Consider the following 12,361-nt stretch of genomic DNA (forward strand, 5'->3'; position numbering starts at 1 on the left):
GAACTGCAAGCTCTATTCCACTGACACGCACCAGAAGGTCCTCGATGTCGGCTGCCTGAGAATTACATCAGCGCCAAGTTGCAGGCCACAGCAGAAATGAGGACAGCGAGAGACAGCAAAAAGGGGCTAAAGCAGGTCTAATGGAGAGGAGAGAGCCCAGAGCACAGCGTATCGGGATCCCATCAGAGCGAGCAGCGGCTCGTTTTTCACGTCTCATCTAGAACAGATGCCTAGCTGGCCAGAGTATGACGATTACATGGGGAAAAGGAAGCAAATGGGGGTGGGGGAGCTGGAGGGGATAAGAAAAAAGCTCATGGGAGTTTTACTTCCACAAAAATGTTCTGAGGGCAGAAGGAAGAATGATTGGTTATCACTCTGAACCAATCAGATTGTAGAGGAGGTGGGTCCAGGCGACCAGAGAAGGCGGGACCAACCAATCAGATGTCTTGAACCCAGCTGCTCTACAATCTGATTGGTTATCTCCCAGAACCAATCATTCTTCTTTCAGCCCTCATAACATGTGAGTGGAAGTAAAACCCTCATGAGCAAGAACTAGAGGCTGAAAATAATGAGAGCTCTCACAGCTCAGAGCCCTGTGCCAGCTATCCTGGATGTGTAGCTGGATGAGATCTGCTCTCAGTCTCCCTTTCACTCCCTTCCAGTGCACCCAGCTGGTTAAATGGTGCATAAACTAATACAGCAGGGGTGGGCAATCTCATGTGCAAAGGGCCGCTGTGCATGCAGGTTTTCAGGATAACCTTTAGGTCAGCTGTTCAAACCCAAGTGTGAAGACTCTTCAGCCAATCCATCCTTTAATTAGTCATTTAATTAGGGAGTTACAGGGAAACCCCGCATACTCAACGGCCCTTCTGTACAAAACTGCTCACCCCTGCTCTAAAGGCTTTGCACTGCTTTACAAAAAAACAGGAAGGCCAGGATTTAAACGGCAAAAAAGTAAAACATGTATCTGTAATGCTTGGTTAAAAAAACAAAGTTCATTCAGAATTACAGCTCAAAGTGGTGGAAGGGCAATGATCTTTGATTATTCAGGAGATTTAGTTCTTTATTGTCTGGGGTTTTCTTGGCACTTGTGCCTATGCCAGCCTATGCCAGCCTATGCCAATACGGCCAGTCAGGAGAAGCCTCTGACTCAAGCCTGAGAGCCTGACTAAAAAATATTTTACCTCAACAGCTCTGACACAATGGGTGACAGAATGACTCCAATGGAGATATTCCACCCCAGGCTGTCATAGACCCCCCCATGACAGAATTCAGCATCCAAAGATAGTGTTCACATGTGACTAACAAGGCATTCCAGAGCTCAGTCTGAGGGCCAGGGAATTCCTTTCAGAGATAGAGACCAACGCGATGAAGACGAGGACCAGGCACTGTGATAAGTCTACCACCGAACCACAACTCTACTAACCCATTCAGAAGCTTTCCTGATCAACCCTAATGACTTTCAAGCACATTTATAGAAAAGGGGCAGGATATGACAAATGTTTACACAAGGACCCGTCAGAACATTCTTTCCCATGTCACACACCATCAGAAAGGTTCCTCTTCTGTCTCTGTTGGTGTCAATGTTGGACAACTTGTGGACATCGTAAAATTTGACACATTTGTGAAAGTGTTCAAAATTCTTCTAAAGTTCCCATATTTTCCAAACTCGCAATGTCATTTAAAAGAGGAAAAAAAATGTTAAAACAGACCAGCACAGCACATACATCCTAAGGCAAAATAAGCTAAACAGGCAATTATGGACATGAAGAAGCAGTTGACGCACTTCGCAGGTCTTTGCACAAATAAGACAAACAGCCTGAAAATCTTACAAGTTTATTTACCATTTTCCAGTATAAAACGTCCAGCCTCTGGAGGACATTGTACCGTTTCTCCTCTGGGGAAAGTTGCCCCATTCAGGCTCAGGAGACGCCATCGAATGAGTTAGAAAAACCTCAGTATGAGGCTTTTATTGCATTTTTTTCAATCATCCTGAACCCGGTGAACAGTCTCTCAACATGGTGCCAACAAGCTGGTAAGGGTGGACCAATAACTCAGACGGATGGTCCTGCTGAAAGTCTGTTTCTTCTGGGGGTCAGGCAGAGCAGAGCTTTCTGCACGCGCTCACTGCTCTCTCCAACTCGCCAAGCTCAGACACTCAGAGCTACAAACCAAGCTGTTTTATCGATCAGTGAAGGGAGCAGGCTGATTAAGTTTGCCATTTATTTTTGGGACGTGAAAAAGTCAAAACTAAGACTTTCCACTTACTCTCTTCCCCTCACTCTGAAGAGAAAAAAAAATACATACATCAGCAGACCAATAAAGAAACACACATAATATCAGCAATGCAGACCTACAGAAGTCAGGACGTAATGAACACCCCTGCCACACATGCGATATTTTATGCAGAGGCCGCAATTCTCCACGGGGTCCGAGAGAACTGCTGAAGCTAAACATGAAGACCTCTACTTCGCAAAGAACATAACACACACCCAGCCAGCCTGATTTAATCTCGCACCTCCACCGCTGAGCTATGTTAGCACTGCACGGACTCAACAAGAATCACGGAGTTAAAAAAGAAACACACATTCATGGCTGTAACTGCAGGTTTTGCGCGGTGAACAGAGATTAGCTCTGGGCAAAGCAAAGAGCCTTGAAGCCAATTTAACGAAGTGCCTACAAATAGTAATAAAATGTACGACTGCCTGCATCAAGTCCCCCTGATGCGGCTTCTGTGCGCATTTTGCCCTCAGTAATGCATGCAGCGCCGCTCCCTGGATACCCATCACTAGCATGGAAATACAAAATTGCAGCAAAGAAATATTTTATTTAAAAGCAGCCCTTTTGTGGGGTTTTAGCAGGACAGGCGCGCCGCCCCCGGTCCCCCCCCCCCCCCCAATTTCCCCTCAGCTCCCAGCCACAGGCTCCATGCTAGTGGGCTTGATTGCAGAGGAGATGCAGGCCATATCTCAGGGGGGGCAGGCTGTCTGCGGGGTCTCCAACTAGCTCCTCCAACCACCGAATGTTTGATTATTTCTGGAAGGAATAACAGATGCATAGGTTTGCTGAAGGAACCATTTCAGATGCATTTCAGAAAACAGAACTGACCTGCGACCTAGAGCAACGCAACAGAGACGTTTAAGAGCCAAAATGGGGGACAATAGGGATCAAAAGCAAAACTCAGGGAGGTGGGCAGCAAGGCAGAGCGAGGAGAGCACCAGAAAATGCCAGAAAAGAGGGTACAAGCAAAGCACCTGAAGCGGCGGAGGAAGAAAGGATGAGCTGCAGCATCTGAACCCAAATCAGAACAGATGGATTCCACCTGAGGGGTCTTCAGAACATCCTGTCCATGCATTGTTTCTAGATAAGTCTGGCCTAGATGACGTCAAATTAACATTATCTGTGATTGCAGGTTGTCATAAGCAAGTACGGGAGGCTTTGAGGACATGAAATCCCTACTTTCCAGGTTTAGAAGCACTTTGTACAGAACCATCTTGTCAGGGCTTTGGTTTTAAAACCTCAAGTGTCATTTATTACATAAAAACTATACATTTACACGATATCCTACATCATATCCATTTTATTACACTGACTTTCAGCCTATAGTAAATTATGTATGATATACAGCACACCACACATTTGTGCATGTCTCCATGACACCCAGACTTCTTGTGGAGCTCGGCAGAGAATAACTTGACAACAGTGCGAGGTTTAGTCAGTCTAGGCTTTGCAGGAGCCGTCTAAATTTTGCGGGAATGCGGGGAGAAGCAGACAGACGCGCTAAGGACAAGAAACGGGTTCGCTCACAGGAGACGAGCGATCGGTGCAACAGAATGAGAGCTGCAGCGATAGCAGGAGAACAGAGCTCCCCCCCCCCCACCACCACCACCCCCCACCACCACATACCACACACTCTCGCAAGGTCAGACGATCCTCACACGAAATCTCACTACTTACTGATTGGTGGATCCGAAGTTGCCAGCGAACGCTGAAAGATTACAGGACAGGAATAAAATTAGTAAACACGGTTACTGCTTGGCAGTACACAGTGCTCTCAATTAGCCACTGTGGACCATTAACCATTAATTGGTCTGCAGGTGGCTCTTATTTGTTCTTTTCTTCAGACTGACTTCAGTACCGAAACAAAAATTAAAGGAGAACAGCAAATGAGGCTGAGGTTTTCCCCATTTCCTGAGAAAATGGGACACTAAGTGTTACTGTGGGAGTCCAAGACTCGCCGACGGTACCAGACCACCTCAATAAGGAGCTGGCTGGTGGGATGCTGCCATCTCCACGGCAACTGCTGCACAATGCTCAGTCATTAAAGGGGTGGAGCTGATGGGCGTGTCGTGTGGCAAGCCCCGGTGCCAAGACCGGACCTCCTACATACCTACCTGGGCTCTCGGTAAAAACACGAGTACGCAAATCACAAGGCAGGTTTGTAGTGCCTGGACTAATATTTTGTGCAGTGAGGTTGTAAAAGAAATGTCGTTTTCAACCAACACCCCATTAATGAAAGATGACCTTCCTAGAACCTCACACTACTTGACGTCTTCTACTGTAACATTTTCAAAGGGCCGGTGGACCAACTGGTATGAACAGGCACGTCATTAGGAAGAACTCCATCTCTCTTAGACGCAGAGAGACAGCCCTTCTGAATTCTGCATGCCATTCTTCTACGCTGCCTCTAGGCACTTCCATTCATTATCTGCTACAGCAAAGGACGGTGGGTAGCTGGCACTCACCTCCCGGGGAACCGAAGCCGGAGAAGCCGCCGGTCTGACCCCCGAAACCGGAACCCTGGGTGGCTATGTTCCCAAAGGATGGGGTGGTCTGAGTGGCCAGACTGCCGAAGGTGGGGGCGGTCGAGGCAGAGGCGAAGCTGTGAGGTATTACAGAACAAAAGGCAGTCAGGAACCCCCTCCCACCATCACACACTACGCTTATGCAAAATAAACGTGACATAAAGGGCAGTTAGGTGGCTATAGGCAGCAAACGCAAGTACGCTTCCACATTAGCCGGAAATCCACAGAACTGAGCCAGTGCCTATGTGACCCAGCGTCAACAAAAGCTATGTAACAACTATACACAGTTTCATAAACTGCAAAAAAAATGGTGAGGCTAATGGTTGTTGGTTGTTTGATGGCCTTGAATACGAGCGGCTTTCAAAGACATATAACCTAGTGAAGGCAGCACAAAAGCTGGACTGCTAGGCAATGCTGAAGAGTAATATGGTGTGAGGAGTGATCGTTTACCTTATTTCCTACACATAGTATGAACATTTGGAAAAAGCCAGCTGTTAACTGCACTGTGAGACCCCAGGTTATTAGGTTCCATGATTAGTCTGCATGGTGAATTAACGGTGGAGGAATAAGGAGTCATCTCCAGAAGCAGATTGTTACCCATAATGCCCCTACATATGCTGCTATATTAATGAGCTGTTTCATGATCACCAATCAAAAGCCTTCCGTGACCTCGCCAACCTCCCAAGCTAAGCATCGCTGAACTTTTACAGGAAGTCCTACAGCACATAGCTCAAAGCAGACTTTCATCTTCATCCTTCTATCAGGCGGCCTTTTCTTCTTAAAAAATTGCGTACTACCCTACTACACACAGGTCAGGACAGAACCGTATGACTGCATTCCAAGGGGACTGAAGCTGTTTGGACGGCAAAGCAAGGCCCTCGATATTAGTCAACACTGTAAAGTATTTGCTAGTTTGCCCTCCTCCTGTATTAAAGTGCATAAAACATTCCCACATTTGCATCCCTGAATAGCGCAATTATTTCTGCTGCTGCAACTAACACAAAAACACAACCTCTGAAGAATGGCACACAAAAACAGCAAATCACAATCATTACATTATTTCAACAGGGAAATGGTTGCAAGTATTTTTAAACGACATCATAATGGCACACTCAGAGATCATATACATCGTTTTAGTGTACTGGGAGCCACATCACAACCATTACATTTCCGGAACACAGCAGGTATTTGCACAGAAGAGGCTTTTTATAGAAAAATTACGACATGTATAGCTCGAAACATCACATTCAAGGCTGGATGCTTGCTGAAGCACATCGGCATAATTACAGCAACCACATCAAGGGTACAAATGCACACAGTCCTACTTCTAAAGCTTTTATTACACCAAAAAGAGTAATAAAGTAACATTTCCCGTCCATTTCCAAACACTGAACCATCCCACATTAGATACTACAACTGACACAAGACCAAGACCACCTTTCCCTTGATACCAATTAGGCCCTCCCCCTCATGTATATACCTATTTATATACATTTCTCTCTCTTGGGGAGGGGGTTCCCAGACTTATTTCCCCAAGAAGTCAGTCCTAAAGTGACACCAGTCCATTACAAAGGATTCCATCTTTTCATGCTGATGAGCTCGAATAGCCGGGAACGTGGCTCCCAAGACGAGCCTCCGGAATGTTCTCAGGAGCGAAGGCAGAGCAGGTTAAAAAAACAAAGAGATGGAAAGAGTGCATGGCCTGCCTGCCTGCCAGTCACCCCCCCCGTGGGATGGAAACATCAAAACGGAATCTGTTTATTGGAGGAAAATTCCCCCCACTGACACGGTCTATGCTTATGCAAAAGAAACACGACACAAATGTGTTGGTCAGCCAAGATGGGGGGACGGCGGAGGGCTGCAGGTTCTTCTTCCTAATCCCTTCCTGAGGACTAATGTGCCACAGGAGTGCAGGTCTTACAGATCTGCTTGGGGGAGGGCGGAGGGAGGGGGGGAAAAAAAAATCACACAGGCGTGACCCGCCGCGGCAGCATCCCTGACTGCCGCAGCACAGAGTGGTGGCATCAGCCCAGGTGTCATGGCGCGACAGGACGGGCGAAAGAAATGTGCACAGCATGAGCAAATGGGGCACTAGAGGTCCACAGAGAGAGAGAGAGAGAGAGAGAGAGAGAGAGAGAGAGAGAGAGAGAGAGAGAGAGAGAGAGAGAGAGAGAGAGAGAGAGAGAGAGAGAGAGAGAGAGAGAGAGAGAGAAAGAGAGAGAGAAAGAGAGAGAGAGAGAATGCCCAAAGAAACATCCAGCCCTATGAGCTCAGGAGGGAGCGACTAAAACCCGGAGGCATTAAACAAAACGACACAGAACGATTCGCGAGACTCCAACAGACTGGCTAGAGTCGAGCTGTTTCCTCATGGCTTATTACCCAGCAGATTGCTAATTTTAATGGTGCCAAAAAGGCACCCAAATACAAATGGCCATTAACTATTTTTGGACCAAAAATAAATGAGAACCGGGTGTAAATTTGAGGTTCATTAATATTTTACTTGACTAATTAGCAATACTTATAGCCTTTAAGGTGTGACCACGTAAAACTGAACCTGAGGCAAACCTTTCTCTTTTTAAATTACAATCAGAGTTACACCAGTGTTTTTCAATTTATATTTAACAAAATATTACCCTGTGGGTCACACTGCTTGAGGACATGCAAAGTAAATTACTCTATTCGCTATAGCTTCTAGTCATATTGTTTTAAACAAAGAAAAAGGTTCAGAGGAAAAATTGTTATGCATGCAAAACAAAAACAAAATCTGAAATTGCAAAGTCAAATAGCTACAGAACCTCTCGGCAGGACCTGGACAGAAAGTTATAGCTTTGCTCTTCGGGGAAGGTTTCCCATCATCATCCTCACTGAACATCCCCCTCCCAGGTGTATCCACGCTGCCGCTACGCTAAAGGAGATCCAGCAGCTTTTGAGAACCAGCCTACGTGTGACGACTATAACTGGGCACAGTAAACAACCGCATCGTACAATCCAGCATAGAGTCATTCTCTCAGAGGACTTCAGAACTATTTACAATACAAAGCAGGTGCTGACTGGGGGCAGCGAGCGTGGTGATGCTCTGTCAGAGGCATTCAAAGTCACCACATCCACTCCTGAAGGCTGACCTTCACAGCCTGCCATTGTGCGAGTGAATGAAGGTCAAGGCAGCAGTCCGGCTACACGTGTGCAAAAAGCTGAACGTGGAAGGCTGCGGGTGAGCTGGGGCTGCAAGGTTACTTCACTGGAAAATTCCCCTTTCAAATACACTAAATAAGTCGGTCGACGCCCCAGACTTGCGATACATGCCAAGGACTCCCGGACCATTTTCTGGGACATCTCACCATACTTCCCCCGACATTCTGCGTCTTACCCAAATCCTCCAACGTTGGCAGCCGCTGTGCCCTCTCCAAAGACCTTGCCTCCAGTGGATCCCATGGGGTTGCTGAAGGACGGAGACGAGCCAAAAGCCGAGGCTGTCCCGAACGCCGGCGAGCCCCCGAAGGCAGGCGGGCTGCCAAAAACTGGGGCGTTGCAGAAACCACCTGACAGGGAAGAGAAGGGCGGGAAGGTCAGCCCTCGGAATGGGCAGCGGCCTACCACAGAGCTGCACATGAGCACGCGTGTGCACAGTCCTGCTATGTGCTCAGCAGCCTGTAAAACATGCGCTCATTTCACTTGGGCTGTTTCCAGTTAAGATAATACACCTTTGATACCAAGAAGAAAGCATTTTGGGAACCAGATGCAGCTGGCAGGGGTTGACACACAATCACACTTGCACCAAAATACAACCACTAAGCAGCAAAACACAAATAAAAGGGGATCAGACTTAAATATGTGGAAGCACTGAATTATACACCAATATACAAAAATGAAGGGTCTTTAACCTCCCGGAACAGATTTAAACTAAGTTTTATGACACGCGCAAACATTTCGGCAAGATTACGAAGGGCACGGTGGAAAAAACTGAAAATTTATTGAAGCAATCGACCACCGCAAAAGCTATATACACCATAAAATGCAGGATGTATTACTGGCGCGACTGCAACTCGCCCAACTGGCTAGGTATTTCCTTTGATAAAATTAAACTTGTGATAAAATCCATAAGATGTACTGCGTGGTCCCTTAAACGTCTTAAAAGGTACAGCTGCATTAAAAGATGTATAACTGCAAGAAAAAAAATCATATTAATGCTCATTATAAAGTATTTGAAACATGTGAGCTTAGAAAACAAAGGTGATTCCAGAAGACTATTAAAACCATAACAGGAAATAAAATGGTTAGCACATACTTCCATCATAGTGGGTGGGGCTTTAGGACCCAGGGGCTTCCATCCAACTGCAGGCAAGGCAAGGCAACCCCTTGTCAAGTGGGGAACCATGGCAAGAAGAATGGGCTCTGAAATTTCAGCCAGGCCCAGTGTCTCTACCGCGGTGAATAATTGATTAGGTTAATGTAATTGGACTGCAATGCTTGGACTGGGGCCATGTCGGGGGGGGGGTGCTTTATAAACAGAGCAGAGGAGTGCTTGTTAAAAAAAAAAAAAAAACTCTACATGTGAGCGGCACTGCATGGACACGCACGTGATGCTATTTGCATAATTACGATCGATCTTTTCTAAGCCCGACAAATCCCACGCTTAGCAAGAGTCACGTTACGAAAAAAAAAAATAGCGGGACGTGATCATGCCTCATTCACTGAAACATTGAAAGTGTGTCGAGCAAGAGTGTAATGCTGTCATTTCTAGCCTGCGGGGACGGTATGTCCGGCCCAGACGGACCGCTAGGGAGTCGCAAAGAAAGGCACGCTTGGTGCTGTGCATGGCTTTGCAGTGTGGTGGTAGCATGTACGCGGAGCTGAGCTACAGGCCCGCGTGACGCATTTTCCACCGCAGACCACCAACGCCTATGTTCAGAAAGGCCACTCTTCACACACAGGCATTTCCTCAGAAACCAAGACAGACACCCTGCTATATGATGCACGCACAGTCTGAGCAGCACTGTCAGCAAAGGACTCTTTACTGTATATCATGAGCTGCGATGTACCACGTCACACAAATGGAATTCCTTCCAAACTCACATCTCCAGCTTTGCAATAACTCATCCCCACGGTGAGCAAGAATAAATGCATTACCAAGTGAAAACATGCTTTTTGAGAACATTAGGTAAAGCTGCTGCTAGTGGCAAATTCGAAAGAATCTTGAGTGCTTTAAATTCTAAACCAGACACACGTTTAATTTCTGGACAGTCACCATTAATAACTCCTACTAGTGGTTGTACTTCGAACCTCCCAGTAACTGAGCAGACAACAAAGGGGACTGAGCAAAGTATTTAAGGCAAATGAAGAGAGTCACTCTGGCTCAGGCAAGCGGCACGAACACACAGAAGAAAAGTCATAAAGGTCACAGGCAACAATTAAATGCTTTTGATGGATACAGAACTTTAGTTGCCCAGAAGTGGTCATAACACACTAAGCGGTCGATTATAGAGGCACCAATATCTGAGAGAATGTTTTTGGTGTAACCAGAGAAAATTCACAAAGGCTGTGCCCCAATCACCACGCGGCCCCTTAAGCCAAACATCGCCAATAAAATACATCAGACATAACCTTGTAAAAAAACGAGAGAGAGTAAATTTCTCTGTTGGAGCAGAGACATGATCTGTCTTATCTGATGCAGAATATATTATTTGATTTTGCAGGATATACGGCATCCAATAAAAGTTTGGACACACCTACCCAAAGGAAGGTTTTTTTGTACAATTCTCTACATTTTAGAGTAATTATAAAGACTATAAAATGATTATAAACACTACAAAAACAAAAAAAATGACCCAATTATGCATGACCAAAATAAGTATAAAAAAAACAATTGTTTGGGGTGGGGACTCAGATCCCGTTCAACTCCCTGGGTCAGCAGAGTTATCCCACTATTGGGCCCTTGAGTGTGGCCCTTAACCCCAATTGCTCCAGGGACTGATTGACCCTCCTACTGTGTCCTCTACACCAGTTTCATGAGGTGGCCTCCTGGGATGCTTGTCCAGCTGTCCTGAAGGAGGTCCTACATATATGCTGAGCTCTCATTGGCCGCTTTTCCGACACGCCCTATTCAAACTCTAGAACCAATTCAACAATTTTTAGGTCAGGTGGGCAGGTCATGTGATGCTACACTATCACTCTCCTTTGAAGGCAGCCTGGCATGTCCGAACTATTAAACCAACACGCAGATCAGAAACCCAGCCTCTCTGAGGAACTCCAAAAGGCATCTTAACTCAGGATGGAGACAGGCCTGTAACCATATTTGCAGAAACAGCCATTTCTCCTGACTTAGTACGATATGACGGCTTTTCTATGCTTGCAGGAGGCTACTGATGCATCAGCAGTGACACCTAGAGAGGTAGCGAGTGCTTGGGAACCCCATGGCATTGGCACGCTGCGCCCGCCGGTGAGAAGGCCCCATTGCCCAGTCCTGCTCTCCACCCTACGCCCGGCTGGGTACCCGACTTGCTGGGGGTGCTGAAGGAGCCAAAGCCCTGGGACGCCACGCTGCCACTGCCTGTGCTGAACGAGCCGCTGGGCTTCTGCTCGCCGAAGGACGCCGCGCCAAAGCCGAAGGTCTTGGCCCCGCTGTTCCCAAACAGGCTACTGGACCCTGAGGAGGAAGAAAGGAGGTGCCTTTCAGCCACTAGACCCCATGATCCCAAGGCAGGAGGGGGCATCTCACTCAGCTTCATTTAAATACGCAAATGAGGAGGGGGGCCCTTATATCTCCCTGAGACCAGGGGTGTTTCTCAATATGCGTACTTGTGTTCTCATGTACCCATTTTACATCACCTTCCATTGCCGGAGACCAATTTCAGTGCTCAGAAGAGAACAGAAGATGACGGTGAAAATGCCTGGATGACGTTCTTGCCCCGTCCCAAATATTAAGGATACATCAGTTGCATTCTCGCCAAATGAGAGCAGTCCCATCATTCATTGTGCCAAGTTTGTTCTAGGAAGGCAAGTTAGCAAAACCAGTCTTACCAAGACCACAAGTATGATCCGGCATCCCAGCTCCAACCCTAAGCATTGTAGCCTCTCCCAGAATGCACCGGTGCCATTTACACAGCAGCACAGGCTACAAGAGTCTGCTCCAGTGAATGCGTAATTACAGCCCCCTTTTTAAAAAAAGCCCTTGTATAGTGCATGGATTCACACAAACCGAATCAGTCACTGACTGATCACACTGCTAGCAGGGCTGCTGCATTATTTACAACAGGCGCTGCAGAATGAACTGTTGTAACTATTTTAAATCCAATAGAGCTCGGGACCCATCCTTAAACCAATGGAACTGCTACGTGCAGCCGAACCAGTTCGGACTAGACTTCTTAAGGATTATAATTTGATAAAAGCGGTTAAAAAAAACCCCCAGCTGCTAAGGAGGAGCAGCTAATGTGCCGGACTGACAGACATCTGCCCGACGACACTATGGGGAACAGGAACACTGGCACAGGAGACCGAAGAAAAATTAAACTGTATATCAAACATTGGCTTCCAGAAAGAACTGTCAGAACAACCTTGCT

At 46.7% G+C, this 12,361-nt stretch overlaps 1 protein-coding gene across 2 annotated transcripts in view; it reads right to left on the reverse strand.

The window, feature by feature from the left end:
- Window positions 1-1,820: 1,820 nt before the first annotated feature.
- Window positions 1,821-12,361, reverse strand: part of nup214 (nucleoporin 214) — a 45,895-nt gene continuing 35,354 nt past the window's right edge. Inside the window, exons 32-36 of one of the 2 annotated variants that reach the window (XM_049019682.1) lie at window positions 11,296-11,448; window positions 8,173-8,344; window positions 4,746-4,882; window positions 3,958-3,988; window positions 1,821-3,036 (exon numbers count right to left, since the gene is read on the reverse strand). In XM_049019682.1, coding sequence (XP_048875639.1) covers window positions 3,003-3,036; window positions 3,958-3,988; window positions 4,746-4,882; window positions 8,173-8,344; window positions 11,296-11,448 — 527 coding nt within the window. In that variant the 3' untranslated portion in view covers window positions 1,821-3,002. The remainder of the gene's footprint in view (window positions 3,037-3,957; window positions 3,989-4,745; window positions 4,883-8,172; window positions 8,345-11,295; window positions 11,449-12,361) is intronic. The other variant, XM_049019683.1, reaches the window with a different exon arrangement.

The sequence above is a fragment of the Brienomyrus brachyistius genome, chromosome 7, assembly GCF_023856365.1.
Source record: "Brienomyrus brachyistius isolate T26 chromosome 7, BBRACH_0.4, whole genome shotgun sequence".
In the NCBI taxonomy this organism is placed as follows: domain Eukaryota; kingdom Metazoa; phylum Chordata; class Actinopteri; order Osteoglossiformes; family Mormyridae; genus Brienomyrus; species Brienomyrus brachyistius.